A 20336-nucleotide genomic window follows, 5' to 3' on the forward strand; every position below is an offset into this window, starting at 1 on the left:
TAGATTATTTACTTTAGCGTTCTTCATTTTTGAAGAAGGGACAACCTTGGTAACTTTTGTGTGTAATGTCTGCAACCTGAACCGCATCGACATGCCCCATGTTTAATACCTGTGCTGTGTCCAAGCCACATCGTAACATGGCGCTTCTCGTCTGGTGTGCGACTGCCTTAAGGCTCATCTGACTTTTGCCAAAACACTTGATGAAACAAATCATTTGGGAGAATGTTCTGTGGACTGATAAGTCAAAAGTCGAACTGTTTGGAAGACAGGGGTACCATTACATCTGCAATAAATCAAACACAGAATTCCTCAAAAAGAACATCATACCTACGGCAAGCATGGTGGTGGTAGTGTGATGGTGTGAGGATGCTTTGCTGCTTCAGGGCCATGGTGACTTGTAATAATTGATGGAACATGAATTCTCCTTTCTACCATAAAAACCAAAAGAGAACATCTGGTCATCAGTCTGTGAGCTGAAGCTCAAGCTCTACTGGATTATCCAACAAGACAATGATCCAAAGCATAGGAGTCCACATCTGTCTGCAGACGACACTACTGCCATCGGCCTCATCCAAGATGATGATGAGTCTGTATACAGGACCTGAAGTAGGAGACCCACATTGACTCCATTGAGGAAAAAGGCCCAGCAGATGTTGTACTTCCTTCACCAACTGAGGAAGTTCAGCCTGCCATAGGCGCTGCTGATACAGTTCTACTCAACAGTCATTGAGTCTGTCCTCTGAACTTCAGTAACTGTCTGGTTTGATGCAGCCATGAAATCCGATATCAGAAGACAACAAAGGACAGTTCAGACTGCTTAGAGGATTATTGGTTGCCCCCTGCCCTCCCTTCAAGAACTGTACACTTCCAGATTGAAAAAGGGCTGTAAAAATCACTCTGGACCCCACTCAACCAGCCAAGTACCTTTTTGAGCTGTTGCCTTCTGGTCTGCACCACAGAGCACTGAGCACCAGAACCGTGAGGCACAGAAACAGTTTTTTTTCCCTCAGACTATCCATCTCATGAACAGTTAAAACTGCCCCATTGAGCAATAATTATGTGCAGTACAGAGCTTAGTCTATTAATATTTATCCAAAATACCATACCACTTCTGCCATACATTCCATTGCATCTGTATATAACAGATTTGAATTTGTATAAATGTACAAACGTGTGTATATATATATATATATATATATATATATATATATATATTGGGCTGTCAATCATTTACAATTATTAATCAAATTAATTACATGGTGTCCCGATTAATTAATCACAATTAATAGCATCTACAAATATTTGCTGAGAAAGCCCCTCATATAACAATAATTCAATATATGATGATGAAATAATTATATAGTTATCTTTTAATATAAAAACATTATTTATATATATATATATATATATATATATATATATATATATATATATATATATATATATATATATAAAATACATTACATTCTTGTGGCAGAAGAGTTGAATATTAATAAAACAATACAAAAAGCGGCTTTAGAAAACAATGTATTTTTTACTACCATATTATTGAACAAGTCAATCATTGGCATACAGTTCACAAATATCCATTTTGCAAGTGAATTTGTCAATCAGCTCGAGATTTATTATGAGGGCTTGTTTAAGGACCCATCAATGTACACCTGTGTCAGACAGATACTTGTGTAGCGCCTCAGGTGCGTTGCGTCATAAACTTAAAATTTTAGGTCACTGTGTCAAGTTAAAAATAGTTTAATACTTAGAACACATCTTGAGATCACTTAGTTCGAATTTGCGCTCCATCAAGTGTTTTGAACGCAAGAACATAACGCATGTCGGTGTTGTTCTGCCTGATGAAGGGTTGTTTTGTTCTCTGTATAAACTGTGCGTTGCCCACACAGATGAAGTTTCACTTACTGCCCTCTGGAGTAAACCGGTGGTACTAGAAGCTTGAATTTTTTCAGGATTATTTCAGGATAATTATTATGGTCTGGGGGCATTGCGATTAATTTATATTTTTAATAAAATTAATCGCACTTAATGAACATGTTAAATCGACAGCCCTGATATATATATATCTATATATATATATATATATATATATATATATATATATATTTTCTATAAATTTGTATTTATTCCTTGTATGTGTAAGCATGATTCTGATTCTCTGAATGACTCAAAATAAGCAAAATTAAAAAACGGTTAGTTCCAATCCTTGATTCTGATTGGTCAATAGCTGTGCTTTATTCACGATAAAACACAGCGATGACCGCTTCACCCAACAGTTCTATTTATCACTGCGCCCTTAGCAACACCCTTAGCAACCACATGTATCAACATAAACATAGAAAAAAACGTACGAATTAAAAAGGCTAAAATGTTTAAATAAATTTAGATTTAGTGGCATGACGATGGATAAGTGGTTTGAGGAACAATTTGTAGAGACTTCTACAAATATGAGCCGTCATGCTGAAGTGCTGAAATGTAACACTGATACATTCGAGAAGACTCGTAATGAAAAAAATACCGTGCAGCAAACCCAATGGGCAGTGAAATGCTTCGGTGACTGGTGTAGTGAAAAGGGTTGCAGCATTGATTTTAAACAAATCACCAAGACGGAACTCAACGCACTTCTCCGTGACTTCTACGGAACTGTCAGAAGCTCCAAAGGCGAAAAATATGGGATCAGTAGCTATGTAGCGTTACGTGCGGGTCTGAACAGATTCCTGAATGATCCACCTTTGAGTTTGTCCTGGTGTCTGATGAGAGACAGCGAATTCACCTCATCCAATAATGTTTTCGTTGGAGTCATAAAGACAATGAGAAGAGAGGGTCGTGATAAAATGGAGCATCACACACCGATTTCTACTAAAGATTTCAGCACCATAAAACTGTCCGATGCACTTAATCCTAACACACCTGAAGGACTCGTAAACAAAGTCTGGTTTGACGTGCAGTTACTAAATTAAAAACATTAATAAAATAGATTAAAGACCTAACTGTTATCTATCAAAATATGTGCCCTTGTGTTTTTATTTATAGGCTATGTATATATTTAGTTTAGTGCAGAGAGAAAATAACGGAATAAACAAAAAAATAAAAACGTTTTCTCATGCTGAGAGATAAGCTATGCCTATTTGTGTGAGGAAATTTCACAAATATTGTGTTGTAAAAAATAAAAAGAATGAGACAAAATTTGAGAACGGTTTGTTGTTTTTATTTGAGCTTTCATGCATATTACATATTGGAACGTTGTTGTTCACGGTCAGGGACTATTTTTTTTTTTAGCGGAAGGAATGCTTTTATTGATTTAACTTCATGAAATTTCCACTAATAAATTTTTTTTTCTTTAATATTGTGTGGTAACCATTTTATAAAAGCAATAAGGTACTCGAGGCAAGTGCTGTATCGTGAATAAGTAACGGCTGAAGGGCGTTGTTAGGCACGACGCGAAGCTTATTCACGATACAGCACAGCCTCTCGTACCTTATTGCTTACTTAAAGTGTTGGAGTGGCCTCGTCCAAGTCCTGACTTGAACCCAATTGAGATGCTGTGGTATGACCTTAAACTGACAGTTCATGCTCGAAAACCCTCTGATGTGACTGAACTAAAGCAGTTGTGTAAAGAAGAGTAGGCCAAAATTCCAACATATCGTTGTAAAAGACTGATCTCTGGTTTATATGCAAAATACACAAAAATAGAAGAAATCAGGAGGGGGGCAAATTTTTCACATCACTGCATGCCGAAAAATAAGCTTTACTCTATGGATTCTGTTAGACATTACATTCTCCCACTTAAAAATATAATATCTAAAATGACAGCTATTTTAAAATAAGTAAACGTTATAAAAGTAATAAGTTAAACAGAATCTCTGTTTTTTTTTTTTTGTTTTTTTTTTTTAAACAAAAAGCTAATGTAGACAGTTAAAACTAAAAGTCTAAAAACTCTATGCCACAAAAAGCATATAATTTATAAACTTCATACCATATTAGGACCGGCTAAAACTCTGTTGATGCCCTAGGTGAGATGATAAATTCTGAGAGAGAAGACATCTAGATGGATACAAAAGGAGAATAAATGAATGCAGCAAGGAAAAGATGGCTTTAAAGATGCAGCTTAATGTTTATCTGACATCATCACATTTGTTGGGTAGTCTGAGAATGAAACCAGCAGGGATGTGAGCATAATGCAGTTTCACCATGGAGATGTAGCTGGATCTTAAATCCTTGTTCCTCTTTTTAACAAATGTTCTCTTGTCTATACTTACCATTTATCAACCTCTCTCATTCTGTTCTCCTCTCTCTTTTCCTTATTGAATACTAAATTACTGCATTAGTATGGAGTGATCAATCAGGAAATGTTTGATATTAAAGATGGTTATTTCAAAAAGGTCAGGACTTGTGCAATCTATTATAGATAAAACTAATAAAATAAGTGACTGGTCTGTCATTTCAACCTGCTGTGCTTTCTTTACTCCATGTCTATTTATCTCTTTTTTTTCTTCTAAAAATGTCTTGAACTCTAACCACTCATTTGCATGGCAAAATCGCATAAAAAAAATCCTACACTGGACAACATGTTATAAAATAGAGGCTTACTATAACATGCATTTCAAAACATACGACCAACTTATTACATATGGATGAGCATTAAGAAACAGACATTGAAAACCCTTTTTCCAGAAAGAGAAAAAACAACTTGTATTCCAAGTTCAGGATCCCCTGCAGTGTCCACAAATTGACTTTCAATCTGAAACTTTTACATTTCAGGTCTTAGTGCTTTTTATAATATTTCAGAGACGAGTTGTGGGTACTTTTGATAAAAGCACCATTTGATAATACCGGATCACGTAGCACTCTAATAGATCTGCTCCTATAAATGATTTATAGAGTGCATATTTTTAGTCCTCTTCTTTTAGCTGATAAAATAATAATAGTGGAATACATTATCTAGGGGCAGAGCTCGGGTCATGAACAGAATATGGAATATCACCACCACAGGTGATAATGTGTGTGAGTGTGTCTGCATGCATAAGTGTACTTGCATGTGTGTGTGATAACACAGCTAATGGAAGAGTAAGAGAGGGAAAGAGAGAACAAACAGAAAGAGACTGCAATGCATGAACAAATCAAGAGAGAAGATAGGAAACGTCTTTCTTGACTGACACCTCTATTCTATCTTGTTCTGATTCTCTCATCTGCCAAAGCTTTAGGTGTGTGTGTGTAACCATGTAATATAATGCTTGGTTTTACCTGAAGACAAAATCAGTGTAGCAGAAACAGTTATTTTACCTCTCTTTCTCTCTCTGTCTCTCTCTGTCTCTCTCTCTCTCAGTGTAACAGAAACAAAAAAAACTACCTTTCCTTTCTTTCTTATTTTCATCCTTCGCTCCTTTCTTCTCTTCCTTTCTTTGTTCAGCATTATTGTGTCATTCCTATTTATAGGAGCCCTGGGTGACTGACAGAAAGAGGTGCTCACTCTTTCCTATGTTATGTTCCCTACCAAAATGAAAACATAAGGCAAAAAATATGAGGGCAGGAAATATGCTCTGATGGAACCAAAGAACAAGAGGATTGATGATTAAGAGAACTCTGATATTCAGGCAAAGCTGTATGCCATCTTAGAGACTTAAAGAGGTTCACTCTATACATTCTTTTAATTTTCATTTGTTAAAACAGTGACTCACTTCACTGTTAGCTTATGTCGTCAGGCCGGTTTGTGACTCTGAAAACACATGCAATCAATTATTATACAGTATGTCCAAAAATGGATGTGAGCAGGGGGTAGGACAAATTCCCTAAACTGCCACAGTAGAGGGAATTTGAGAGTTAGCTTGGGGGAGGGTACTGTTGTTGCTATGGATCTTCAGTCTGCAATAGGAAGGCAGGTGTTTGCTTTGGAGAGTTGCTTTAGCTCGGAGAGGTCAGTTCTTTCAGGACCTCTCCATTGGGATGTGGGATTTTTATTTTTTTGAGCTGAGTATCACAAATGGATTGATGGCACTGGAACAAAAGAAAAATATAAATTCAGCAATTACACCTCTTACCCATATACACAAAACCATCATCATGTTCCAACACATAAAGCATGACATGAAAACTGCATGACATCCAACATCTGTCCTTTGTGGAGGCCATTCTTCCTGTGTATGCACAAGGTGTCAATAAAATCCAGGTATGGTGACTGTTACGTCCCTGTGTGAAGTTAATGGATTTCTTTTGGAGTTTTTTTTCTCTCCCTTTTTCCTCTCGATTTCTGTCTTAAACTTTTCGCAGATTCTGGTTGGTTTACTCTACTGCCAATCATCCGAATTGATGATGTCACCATGATGCCTACGCCCATAAGCGGAAGCCCGCGATCATATAAAAGGGCACGCAGACGCCAAAACAGGGAGCTCGCTCCGCATTCAGATTGTTCCGAATGCTTTTTGAATGTCTCTCTTGATGTTTCGATTGACTGTGGGTTTTGACTGGGTAAACTTATTGTTGGACTGTTTCAATGTTTGTGCTGGCTGGGTGGAAAAGGGAGTAAGTTCTGTCAAGTGATATACATTTTATATCAAGTTCTGTCACGTGATATACATTTTTGCATACATAGAATTAATTACTGTATAATCACACTAGGTTAGGGGCAAGTGCCACACGCTGTATTTCTACTTTGGTCAGTTAGTATAGTATAGATACGGCGTCACGGACGTTGATGATTTTTGTTTCAACATTTTCTTTTTCTGCTTTAGGTAGGCTTACTAAACCAAAATATTAGGAAAATTGTATGTTTTGTTTTTATTAATTTCTTTGATTTGGCACTGTCCAGTTCCCTTTTTCCTCTCCATCTGCAGTGTTCGATGTGCACAGTGAAATATAGTAAAATGTCTCGGGTTACATGTGTAAGCCTTGTTCCCTGAAAAAGGCGGAACGAGATGTTGCGCTGCTAAGCGCTACGGGGGAACAGCTTTCGCTGTGAGCCGAGCTGAATTATGTGTGGAACACGTCAATGAACATTGACCGGAATTTATAGCCTCGGTTGATGTAATCATTAGATGCACCTGAGGCCAGGCTATAAATGGATACGTCACCAGGTGTCGTCAGATACTTCTTTTTGAAGAGCAGTCCTGGGACGTCCCAGTGCGGCAAAGCAGCGCAACATCTCGTTCCGCCTTTTCAGGGAACAAGGGTTACACATGTAACCCGAGACGTTCCCTTTACAAAAGGCTTCACTTTGATGTTACGCTGCTAAGCGCTACGGGAACACAATACCCACGCCGCCGCGACTTGGGGCTGTCCGGACCCCTACGGTTGTGCAGTGTACTCACAAAAACGCGAGAGGTCTCAGACATGAGCTTGAGATGTCGACTCAAGGGCATAAGAGCCCGGAGTAGCATAAACATCTAAGCCATTCAATTTTGATGAATGTGTGCGGAGAGGACCAGCCTGCCGCATCACAAACTTGTTCAGGCATGAGCTGAGATGTCGACTCAAGGGCATAAGAGCCCGGAGTAGCAAATCATCTAACCCATAAAGTTCGATGAATGTGTGCGAAGAGAACCCTATCGCACCACAAACTTGTCATAAAAACTGATGAATGTGAGCGGAGAGGACCAGCCTGCCGCATCACAAACTTGTTCAGGTATGAGCTGAGATGTCGACTCAAGGGCATGAGAGCCCGGAGTGCAGAACATCCAAACTAAAAAAGTCCAATGAATGTGTGCGGCGAGGACAACCTGCCGCATCACAAACTTGCTCAGGCATGAGCTGAGATGTCGACTCAAGGGCATAAGAGCCCGGAGTAGCAAAGCATCTAACCCATAAAGTTCAATGAATGTGTGCGAAGAGAACCCTATCGCAACACAAACTTGTCATAAAACTGATGAATGTGAGCGGAGAGGACCAGCCTGCCGCATCACAAACTTGCTCAGGCATGAGCTGAGATGTCGACTCAAGGGCATAAGAGCCCGGAGTAGCAAAGCATCTAACCCATAAAGTTCGATGAATGTGTGCGAAGAGAACCCTATCGCAACACAAACTTGTCATGAAAACTGATGAATGTGAGCGGAGAGGATCAGCCTGCCGCATCACAATCTTGTTCAGGTATGAGCTGAGATGTCGACTCAAGGGCATAAGAGCCCGGAGTGGCAAAACATCCAAACTAAAAAGTCCAACGAATGTGTGCGGAGGGGACAACCTGCCGCATCACAAACTTGTTTAGGCATGGGCTGAGATGTCGACTCAAGGGCATAAGAGCCCGGAGTAGCAAAGCATCTAGCCCACAAAGTTCGATGAATGTGTGTGAAGAGAACCCTATCGCAACACAAACTTGTCATAAAGACTGATGAATGTGAGCGGAGAGGACCAGCCTGCTGCATCACAAACTTGTCCAGACATGAGCTTGAGATGTCGACTCAAGGGCATAAGAGCCCGGAGTGGCAAAACATCCAAACTATAAAAATCTAATGAATGTGTGCGGAGAGGACAACCTGCCGTATCACAAACTTGCTGCAGAGGGAGACCTCTAGCCAAGGTTTTAGAGGAGGAGAGCCCTCTGGTAGAGTGCGCCCTGAAACCTACTGGCGAAGCTTGACCGCGCGCCTCGTAGGCCCGGGCAATAATGAGGGTGCCTCTTTGAGGGCACCCCGCCCACCAAGCCGTGGCAAACCGCAGTGGCCAAATAGAGCCTGGCAGTGGCGAGGCAAGTGCCCGCTGACAGTTCTTTCTACAGAAAATCCAGAACTGAAGCAAACTGGCAGTTAGCTGGTTCTGTAATAAGAACTTTAGCAGAAGGAAACGCATGCAGGCGCATTTGCGTTTCTACGTTCAGCCCCTCCCGAGGGGGGGGGACTGGGCGACTCGGGGAGAAGTAGAGGAGACATTGCGCTATCAACAGAGGCGAAGAGGTCCTCTTCTGCCCTGTAAAATCTACCCAGACCAGTTCCAAGTGGAGGGAGCCCTAGCACTTGAAATGCTCTCGATGACCTCAAGGATGAGAAGGTCCTCCCTGTTCGGAATCGCCCAAGGCGAGCCGTCGAGGAGAGGAATTAACTCCGAGAAACATATCCTGTTCGGCCAGCGCAGCGCAATTATTAGGAGGCAAGACCCTTGCTGGTGAACATTGCCAAGACTCCTGGGAGCAGAGAAACTGGGGAAATAAACACATACAGACGCATTCTGGGTCATGTATGTGTCTTAACGTCCAGACCCAAGGGGGCTGGGTGATTTCAGGGAGAAGTAGAGGAGACATTGCGCTATTCATAGAGGCGAAGAGGTCCTCTTCTGCCCTAAGATCTCACCCAAACTTGTTCCAAGTGGAAAAAGCCCGGCATTTAACCCTTTAAGACCTAAGGGCATTTTTACAATTCATTTTCCGTCTGGTTTTATTTACTAAAAAAGCTTGTAAAACATCAACCCTGTTGTGCACAGACAATTGACACACCTCTTTTTTTTCAAGACAAATTGGACTTTCAGCATATTTGTGTTGCATTGATGTCACCTGAATGTAAAATAAGTTATGGGACCATAAAGACAAATGAAAAAATAAAACGGAAATTGAATCACTCAAATATTTATTGAAATCACACACAAATAAATAAAAGCTAAGCAAATTTCCTCTGGAAAACAGTTTGTTCATGTCTTTGGAGTCCTGGAGCACAGGAATAAACATTGTAACTTCTACAGAACCAAAACTATTTACATTTTTCCAAAAAAGTCCAGGCGTTTTTTGCCTCATTCACTGGTGCCAAGCCTCAAAACAGTTCCTATCAGCAATCACACAGAGGGCCACATCACAGGCTTTGCATTTCCAGGGGGTGGCCTGTTTGACCTGCCTTGTCTGCTTGCAGTTCACACATTGCCTTCTACCATAGGAGGCCTTCTTGCTGGTTTCAGTTTGGTCTGATGTTGGCACAGGTACATGGTCACTTTGTTGCTGGCGCATCTCTCTCTCTCTCTCTCTCTCCTCAAAACTACTTTGCCGTGCGTCTCTCTCTCTCCTCAAAACTACTTTGCCGTGCGTTTCTCTCTCCACAATATCAGAGCTTGGTTCATGCGTAATGACGCACACCAACGTGGAAGACGGATCAGCCTGTCATTGGTCAACAACCTCACGCAAAGCATCATGTGATATCCAAAATGGCAGCTATCATCAAGCTAGCGGCAAAAATGATGGAGAATTGATAAATTATGGACATCAAGTGGATAAATCTTGGATGTAAGTGTTTGGATTTATTGCTGAAAAACTCCGAAAAGAGGCACAAGTTCCGGGCTGGATAGAAAACCTTCTGTAAAGGCTACAAAGACACCAAAGACACCCCCGTGATGGCTAGCTCGTTAGCTTTCTGCTGGAAAAAACGGTAAGAAAATCGATAAAACTTTCATCAAATTATATAAATATTTATCGGAGGTGCCGTGTGATGTCGTGGACGATGCCGTCGGGCTCTGAGGGTTAAAAAGGTCTCGATAACCTCAGGAGAGAGCCCTGTGTCCCTCAGTTGGTACCCTTAGGGGCCAAACATGAAAGATTCCACAATTTGGGGCAGGGATAAAATATTGCCCTGTGCCTGAGATAGAAGATCCTTCCTGTTCGGAATCGCCCAAGGCGAGCCGTCGAGGGAAGAGATTAGCTCCGAGAACCAAGCCCTGTTTGGCCAGCGCGGTGCTATCAGTAAGAGGCAAAAACCCTTGCTGGCGAACTCTGGGCAACTACTACCTTAGGGTGGAGTTGTTAACTCCCCCATTGGTATTTCCTGTCTGGACCGTAAATCTGCTCCCGTATACGGGCATCCAGGGATATAACTGACCTGAGTGACAGGAGCTTACCCTGGGCCCTAAGGAGAATCCGACGTGTCAGAAATACAGCTGACAAGAACGTGGGTCTCCTTGAAGATTTATGTAAGAGGCTACCGCTGTATTGTCCACCCGCACCAAGACATGGCAGCCTCAGGAGGAGGTATTTCAGGGCCAGAAATACAGCCATCAACCCGAGACAGAGCTGACGACCCTCCTATCCCCTTAAGCTGGACGACCACTTAAGGCCGCTACCCCGCCCGTCAGGGAGGCGTCTGTCGTTAGCAGTCTGCGACAACAAGACGCACCTAGAGTGGGACCCAAGGCAGAAAACCCGGGGTCTGAACCACATAGAAAGGGAACGAAGCCTGAGGCGCGTAACCCTATTTGGCCCTTGGAAGAAATCCCCTGGCTTTTTGCCACAACAAAAGCGGTCTCATGAGCAGAAGGTCCAGAGGGATCACCGTGGACGCGTTCGCCCTGAGACCTGGAAATCGTTGATACTGATAACAGTGCAACCTTGACCTAGCCTGACTTTGCTCAGGGTGATCTGAATGGACTCAATCCTAGCGGGAGACAGTTGTGCCCGCATTGAGATTGAACTCCATACGATGCCCCGATAGACAGTGTTCTGAGTGGGAGAGAGGACACTTTTCTTGGCGTTGAGCCTCAACCCCAGAGAAACAGATGAGCTAAGACGATGTCCCTGTGCTGAACTGCCAGTTCCTGGAACTGCGGTAGGATCAGCCAGTCGTCTACGTAATTCAGAATGCAGATGCCCCGGAGTCGCAAGGAGCCAGCGCTACATCATGCATTGTGAATGTGCGGGTAAAAAGGGCTAGGCTGAGTGAAAGAACCTGACCCTGGAAGACTTCGCCCCCGGAAGTGAACCTCAGGAACTTTCCATGTTGTGGCAGAACTTCTAAAAGTAGTATAGAAGTGCGTCATAAGATCGATGGTGACCAGCCAAACGAGTTGTAGGGCTTGAGACACGACCGTCTTGACAGGCATCATCTTGGACTTGAATAGCCACGGGTAGTTCGAGCTTTAAGATCTAAGCCAGACGCCACCCCTCACCCTCCATGGGAAACGGGAAGTATTTAGTGTAATAACCTAACTCTCTCTCTGGAAGGGGAACACATACCATGGCCCTTTTAACCAGGAGATTGAGTTTTTTTTTTACATAAAAAGAAATCCGGTTACTGGTAGTGAGAACACGCCGTTGAAACACGGAAAAGCGGCGAGAGAATTAAATCCTGACACCCTTATAAGACCCACAGAAAAGAATATATCCGGCAGAAGTTTCCACGCTGCCAGGATCTCTGAGATGGGTATTATATTTTAACACTTCCTGTTGAGGGGTTGTCGGGTGTTTTGCGTCCTAAATAAAATGCAGGAACAGCGAAAACACCCAATTTTGATGGAAGCCTCTGCAACCCGAAACACCAAGAGGTGGCGGGAATGGAGGGGCTTCGAGGGGGTACCGGGAGGGGTGAAGTGAAGCACGCGCCCGTCCGAGGGAGCTACCCCCTAATCTAGGCGCAAGACCGTCAGGGTTTTCTCTTACTAGAATTTATAGTCCTGAGGTCTTGCTTCGGGGGCTGGCGAGGGCGGCGAGACTGTCCCCAATCCCTGGGAGAAGGAGCACGACTTGCCACGCTTTGCTTTTGAGCCTCCCTTCAGTCAGGACCGAGGTGGGTCTGAGGCTTGCTCGTCAAGTGCAGAACCCACACTCAGGTCGTCCAGGAGGTCAGCCTGGTACGCCTGAAAAACAGCATAGTGTGCAGAGCAGCACCAGCCTGACCTGCTGCTTGATAAGCCCTTCCCACTAAAGTGGAGGTTGTCCTACAAGGCTTTGAGGGGAGAGAGGGCTTCTTAAGTGACGATGCCGAGCCCGGCGAGAGATAGCCCTCAAGCGTCTCTTCGACCGGCGGCATCACTGAATACCCCGTGCCTCAGCACCCACGATAGTCGAATATAATGACGTCGAGGGTATGTGAACACGGGAAGAAAATATATATATATATATATATATATATATATATATATATATATATATATATATATTTATTTTTTTTTTTTTTTTTTAGGGGTTCTCCATGAGCGAAAAAGCTCTTCATGGAGGTTATTAAAGAAAGGGAAGGGACCCATGAGGCGTTCCCTTTCTTAGACTGGAAGATAAAATCTATCCCCTAATTTGGAGCGTTTGGGGGTCTCTTTTTCGCGTGGCCAGTCCAATCTGGCAACCGCACGAGTAACAACATCGAGCATTTTTCATCGCGGACGGAAAGCTCGGAGGCGGGAAGAGAATTGCGATCCACCTCATGATCCGAAGAAGCGTCGGAACGCGCTTCGAGATCATGTGAAGGACCAGCTGGGTTTGGGGAGAGAGTGAGAGAAGGGATCAACCCGTCTCTTGCTCCTCAGCCAAATCCATGCACGAGCCCCACGAATGATCTTTTCGTGAGTGCTGACTCCGGAAGCAAGCGAGGCGAGCACGACGCACTCTGCCTGTTAAAGCAAATCGCAGTGCTCGCACCGCCCTGCTGCAACGCGAGCAGCGTGCTCTTACCCCCAAACAAACAGCAAAAACTGATGTGTGCCGTCTTCAGCTATAGAGCGAGAAGAGGGAACACGCACCGTTTGTGGCTTTCATTCATTCTCTCTCTTTTTTTTTTTTTTTTAGAAATATATATATATAATATTTTCTAAACAGAAGAGAAAAATAGAACAACGTTCACTGCACACTTCCTAACTGATTCTATCTCCTAACAGAGGAAAGAAAGTTTTGACAGGGTGTGTGAAACACACAGAAACAGAATCAGCTCTGAAAAAGAGTTTCTGACGACACCTGGTGACGTATCCATTTATAGCCTGGCCTCAGGTGCATCTAATGATTACATCAACCGAGGCTATAAATTCCGGTCAATGTTCATTGACGTGTTCCACACATAATTCAGCTCGGCTCACAGCGAAAGCTGTTCCCCCGTAGCGCTTAGCAGCGCAACATCAAAGTGAAGCCTTTTGTAAAGGGAACATATTATTCTTTCTGGATGGTTTCATATTGTAAACGGTACACGGTTGGTATTGTAATAAATCTGTGAATATGCTTTTACTACACTGTTTCCGTCTGCTTCATTCACCCTCTCCCAGTGTATAAATGGTGTGTTTTGTGCTTTCGGGGGAACAATGTGGCTCTCCCCACTACCTAGACAACGATAAACAGGGGAGGGACGTAACAGTGACAGAACAGAGGCTTCGCTCACATAATTACCACTTGTCCCTAGAACCAAAACCCTATTCTTTCTTTGGACTCTTTTTGCACTTGTTATTTATTTATTTATTAAATGTGAATCAGTAACACTTTAGTTGATTCACATTTGAAAAGCAAGTTTGACTCCATCATGTCCAGTTCATAATCAACCAAACCAACAAATGGATTGCATTCAAACCTGTATTTATTTAAAAAAATCTTTAATAAGTAATAAGTGTCCAATTTAATAACATTAATATCTGATCTCAGATTTTTTACGATTCCCATCCCTATTAATTGCAGTTTTTAAAAGTTATTGAAAGCGCACATAATAGGACATTTCAAACATCACATTATTTTCCATTCACTTTTTTTTCTGTTGTTGAAAGTTTGAAAAAATTATTTGGGTTGACTTGTCTTGGACCACTGTCATGAAAGCATTTTTAAAAGCATTTAAAACAGAAATTATTTTGCTTATCTTGTTAGCATGAGCAATTTTATATTAATGGGCTGTCAAATTTCAATAAGATGTCAAAATATGTGACCACTTATTCTTAGAAAACTCCACCTTCAGAGTTTTAGGCTTGTTTCCACTAACTGTAAGACTTACATCTATTTCAGTTTCTTCTCTCTTGTTGTTCTATGTGTTCCAGATCATGTGCATCTTTGCCTCTTTGGCTCATTTCATTGTTACATTTCATTAGTCTCCCTTCAATTTCCACACACACCAGCACATCCATACACAAACTATCACAGTGTGTGCCTTCTTCCCAGTTGTAACAGTCTCTTGAGCAACAAAAAGTAGGACGGTTGAGAAGAACTAATAGTCTGACTGTGTTCAGCTTCTTTTGCCTAAAGCCATTCCTTCCCCATCACCAATACACCAACACCTTTCTCTCTCTCAATAGACCCTATAATGTTACAGATTTCTTCTATACAAAGTCATATATGCAGATGCACACTCAATAACTATATAATCACAATTCAAATCATGTAATGAGCTTGTATTGTGTACAGATTTAGCAGTAAAGCTCTGATTCACCAGTAATGGGGCAAAGAGAAACCACAGCCATCTGTGCTAACTGCAATATCTGAAGATATGCACTGTCTATCGAGGATCAAGGCAATGCAGAAGGTTAAATCACTCCCTTTTCGATTGTTCTCTTGCTCTCTCTCTCTCTCTCGCTTGCTTTTTTACACTCAAACATTCACAGACATATCATATTATAAATTCTGCAGTTTTGTAAGCCATTGAGTAAGCCTTAAACTGGTAATTTACATAAAGAAGCATCCCAATGTCAAATACCACTAGTGAATATGCTTTTATTGTGCATTCTTAAAAAATGTTGAATACAATTTTAATTACAAATTAAATGCATACCAATCTGAGTGAAATTAACATGAAATTAGTTTGTCCCTATTTTGCTTTAATAACAGGATGCCGTTGGGCTGGCATGGACTCTGCAAGAGCAAAAACCTGATGGTTTATATTATACCAGTGTGAAATGATAATGTTCCAGAGATAATGTTCCATCTTGTGTGCGTTAAAGGAAGCAAGGCAATCTGTACTTTTGTACAATGGAGAAAACATGGTCCTTGTCACAAATGTACTCATTTGTTTAGCAAAATTCCAGAATATTAAATGTTCTTCATTTTACATTACAATGTTTCTTTATTTTTATTTTTCACAATCCTGAAACTTTTTTTTACTCACAGGACTTGTGGACCTCTCTGTACGAAAGGATGACTTGTGGACTGTATATACAGTACACCAGATGGATAGATGTACATATAGATGTTATTGATCCCTGATGGGAAGTTCAGGAAAGAACAGCCTTCATAGTCTGCAGGACCAAATCCTATGTAGAGACCTCAGTGGACAGACAAAGTATTATGTCAAAACTGAGAGTAGCATGACTGATATAAAGATATAACTCATAATGATATAAAGCATATAATCACCATCAAGATACCAATCTTACTAAGTGCTATCATGATACTTTTAATCGCTTTCATCGCCTTAAAAGAGCATTTAATTCTTTAAAGAATCTCAGTAAAGACTACAGTATATGCACATTTGATTACCAGACTAGACAGAGGATTAGTTGTATATTGATGTTAATAGAGAATGGATATGATATATAATGCATATTTTGTTGCTTTTAACCTACCACATTTTGTATTTTAAAATTAGTTTTAAATCAGAGAGACCTGGAAATGTGATTGATTAAATAAACTAAGTACATTTTGTGTGGTTTGATAAATCTGTGAAAGCGAATAAATGCACATTAAGTTTGTGTGGGCACAAGACTAAGAGAGTGTGAGGTAAGGTAATAGTTTTTTTTTGTTTTTTCACCAGAAATCATTGTAGCCCTGACCTTCCAATCTTCAGCTCAAGGAAAATGTTCCCATGGCTGTAACCACCCTAGACATTGAGGGAACAAGCTCCGTTTAAAGGTTTAGTTCACCCAAAAATGAAAATTCTCTCATGATTTACTAACCTTTAAGCCAACCCAGATGTGTATGGCTTTCCTACTTCAGCAGAACCGAAGTGAAGATTTTTATTAGCAGATTTCAGCTCAGTTTGTCCATACAATGCATGTATATGGGTACTATCAGTCTGCTGGCTTTTTGATGGTCCAAAAGGCATATTTAGGCAGTATACAAGTAATCCACACAACTCCAGGCAGGGCTGGACCTGGCATACCGGACATTTTTCCGGTGGGCCGACTCACTTTGGGGCCGATCAGGGGCAGACTTGCCAGTGGGATAATCGAGCGGGCTTGGAAATGTGCCGAATGGGCCACGATAAGCAAAAATGAGCTGACACGTTATGCAGAATGGACCATAAACTGCGCCGCGATATGCAGAAAAGGACAGCAAACAAGTATTTTCTCTTAAAAAAAAACATTTAAAGTGACCCCATGCTGGATATTCTACCTGTTGTTCTTTACATAGTAGCCTATATTGTGTTATGTAGTCCCATGTAGAGCACTGGTAATCTGGATTTGGTAATATTGAAAAGTTTGTATCTGGATCAGGGTGATCCAATCTAATGTTGCTTTGAAAAACCGATAAAAAAGTAAGATGGATTACCTGATAGCAATACATGGGATTTCCAAATTTAATTAAAGTTAAGTAAATCATGAGAAGATTGAATTTTTTGGGTGAACTAACCCTTTAATATTCCAATAAGTTGTCGAATAATATGGGTTTTTCAGTCATTGATTCTTAAATTATTACATATGGATATGCGGTTACATCCTTGATGGACACAACAGAAGCGACCAACACATGGAGCATGAAAGTGGAAAACAGCATGACATCCAACATCTGTCCTTTTGTGGAGGCCGTTCTTCCTGTGTATGCATAAGGTGTCAATAAAGTCCAGGTATAGTGACAAAACAGACGCTTCACTCACATAAATACCTCTTTTCCCTAGAACCACAACCCTTTTCTTTCTTTGGACACGTTTCATACTTGTTATTTATTTATTTATTAATTAAATAAATAAAAGCCACTGAAACATGATCCTGTCTTCAGGCAGTGTGTATTGCAGCAAACTTACACAAACAAAAGTGTATGTGTGTTGTAGTGTGTTAATGTGACTCACCGTCCAGCCACCTCCATCAGTGCTCATATCACAATAGACCTGAAAGCCAGCAGGGTAATGAGTGGGAAAAACAGAGTATATGCCATCTTCCCTCTGACCACTAGCATATATATCACTGCAATCACGTGGACGAGAGCCTGGGAAAGAAAGAAACTGAAAGTGTATGCATTGTATGTGCAACAGTGTAAACTTAATTTCCATTTATAAACTAAAAAAGGTGAAAATGTGCAAGCTTTACCTTAAGGAGCTATTTCTACCTGCTCTGACCCTTAAAATAACTTTAATTGGTGTGACAACCGAATGTATTCAGGTTGATCTGGTCATATTAAATACATTTTCTTACTTGAATAGAACCAGTTAATTTACATGTTACATTATGAAGCACATTTTAGGTTTCCAGACAAACATTTTTACAGTGTACCCTGCTGAAAGTGTATTTCATTCTATTGCATTTTATTATTTTGAGAAAGATAAATAGATCACCCATGGTTGCAGGATAGCAAATAGCTAAGCCAGGCCAAGGCTGTTTTACTGTTATGTCCAAAATAATATTGCTTTATGTTAGCCAACATGATGTTATGCCAGTTTTTCAAGGCAGCTGGTGCATCTCAGTACACTGGTCTCTGTTCCCACAAGAGCTATCCTTTTCCTTGATTATAGAAAACACTCTCGCCTCACTGGCACACACTTGCATACAAGAGTCTGCTTCATTACAAACCACACCTGTGGCTCCAGAAGACACATCAGGGCCTTAAAAGTAAAACGGTAAAATGCTTTCAGATGCATTAGGTTTCCTGAGAGCACAATTTAACACAGACACTTTCCTCCAGATCCCAGCAACTCGACTGATAAGAAATTAGGATAAGTGGAGGTGCAAAACTAAGGCAATGTTAATACGCGCACTTTAAACACAGTTTTTCATGAAATTGTGTGATGTTCTCTTGATCAAGAGCAAGTCACTGAGTCAACAGTGGGAGGATTAGAGTGCCTCTGCTCGAGTACTGGAGAGCTTGTGACTCTGAGGAGGTGATGTCAGAGTATGCTAAAGGCATGTTGTGTTGCTGAGAATGTGGGAGTCGAAAATTTCACTCCAGGGTGCAGGTACGATGGACAAGCAGGTAAATCCAGATAAATAATTTCAGAGACTGCTGAGATGGTAAACTGATAAACAGAGGGAGTGATGAGTGGATAGTGGACCCTAGCGAGTAGTAATAGGGAGTCTTGCCCACAATTGATGACGACAAGAAAAACCTTGAAGGAATCAGACTTAGCTGGTGGAGCCCATCCTCCTCTGACTTTATGATAAATGTGCGTATGCCAAAAATGTTTAGCAATATAATAGTGTAGTATGTTTTACGAATATTACACTGTATGTATGTGTATATGTTAGTAAGCCAATGCTTAAAACTTTAAGGATAACGATAAAATAGTAAAAATAATTATTTGCATTCTTTGAAAGATATTGGAAAGTGACTACAGGGATGCAAGTAGTGGTTGGTAGAGTGTCCTCTGCTGTCTGGATGGTAAAAGCCGGTGCTGTCTATCTGACCATTCAGTAATCAATTGACCATCACATAAATGGGAGGATAAAATTATTCTGCAATTCCAGAATGGACCTCATTATAAAAACTTTCCTTCTCATCAAGGAGAAAGCAGTTGGATAGACAAAAGTTTCCACAGCATCTTTAATCTGGCCCAATGTACTTGAATCAATAATTGCATGATACATTATTTCCCGTGATTGTGATTCCTTTTTTAAAAACATTTCCAAATGTGCAGCATTAAAAGGTCTGTTTATACACAGTATTTTTGCTGTTTTGATGTGGCGTCTGTGCGTAGAATCACTTCAGTATCACTCTATCACTCTATGGGTGTCCCATATGCCAGTGGTGGACATGTGGATAAACAATGAAAGAAACATAAAGTGGAGAAAATGGCAATGGACCAAAGTTATAATAGTTTACTTTTTTTTTTCTTAATTTTTGTTGTTTGTTAGATGTTTGTCAGTTTTAGTTTAACTTAGTTTAAGTTTAGTTTTGTTAATTTTTTTGTTTTATTTTTCAGTAGGCCTACATTTAGTTTTTATTGTTAGTCTTCTTCTGAATAAGAGCAATTGAATTTCATCAGAGCAGCTGAATTTAAATTTCAAGGATTTTATTGATTCCAGTTCCGATTCCTCTTAACGATCACGGTTCTATAACGGTTCCATTAAAAATTATTTTGATAACTTTATGGAAGACATTTTTGGAAATAAATTCAATTCTAATTGGATTTCCTGCCCTCAGCAGCCTGTTACCAAATTTCATATTTTAATAGAACAGAATCTTGCAAAAGGTGTGTTTACACAGACTTTTTAATTAACATATTTTATTTATTCTTATAAAATACCACAAATTACAGCAAAACGAATAATGTGTCTTAAGTACACATTGTCAAATCAACAACCATTCAGTAATAATTGGTTCAGTACGTTTTTCATTCACTCAAAAGAACCGAGTCACAAGAGAAATATGTTCAGAATTGCGCAATAACAGAGATATAATGGCTACACTGGCCATTCTGTATGTCTTGCACTGCAGATTTAAAATAACCAGCTCATAAGAATCATTAGTTTGTGAATCACACTACACAGAATGCACAGAACAGTCCCACACAGAACTAGTGTACACAACTACCTGTTTTGCACTCTTTATG

General features: G+C 40.7%; 1 protein-coding gene across 3 annotated transcripts in view; it reads right to left on the minus strand.

Annotated features, from left to right (window-relative positions):
* Positions 1–20336, minus strand: part of LOC127634502 (fibrinogen C domain-containing protein 1-like) — a 164216-nt gene that overhangs the window by 57564 nt on the left and 86316 nt on the right. For all 3 annotated transcript variants that reach the window (XM_052114112.1, XM_052114103.1, XM_052114094.1), the window contains one exon: positions 17643–17779. In XM_052114112.1, coding sequence (XP_051970072.1) covers positions 17643–17779 — 137 coding nt within the window. The remainder of the gene's footprint in view (positions 1–17642; positions 17780–20336) is intronic.

The sequence above is a fragment of the Xyrauchen texanus genome, chromosome 4 (genome assembly GCF_025860055.1).
Source record: "Xyrauchen texanus isolate HMW12.3.18 chromosome 4, RBS_HiC_50CHRs, whole genome shotgun sequence".
NCBI lineage: Eukaryota > Metazoa > Chordata > Actinopteri > Cypriniformes > Catostomidae > Xyrauchen > Xyrauchen texanus.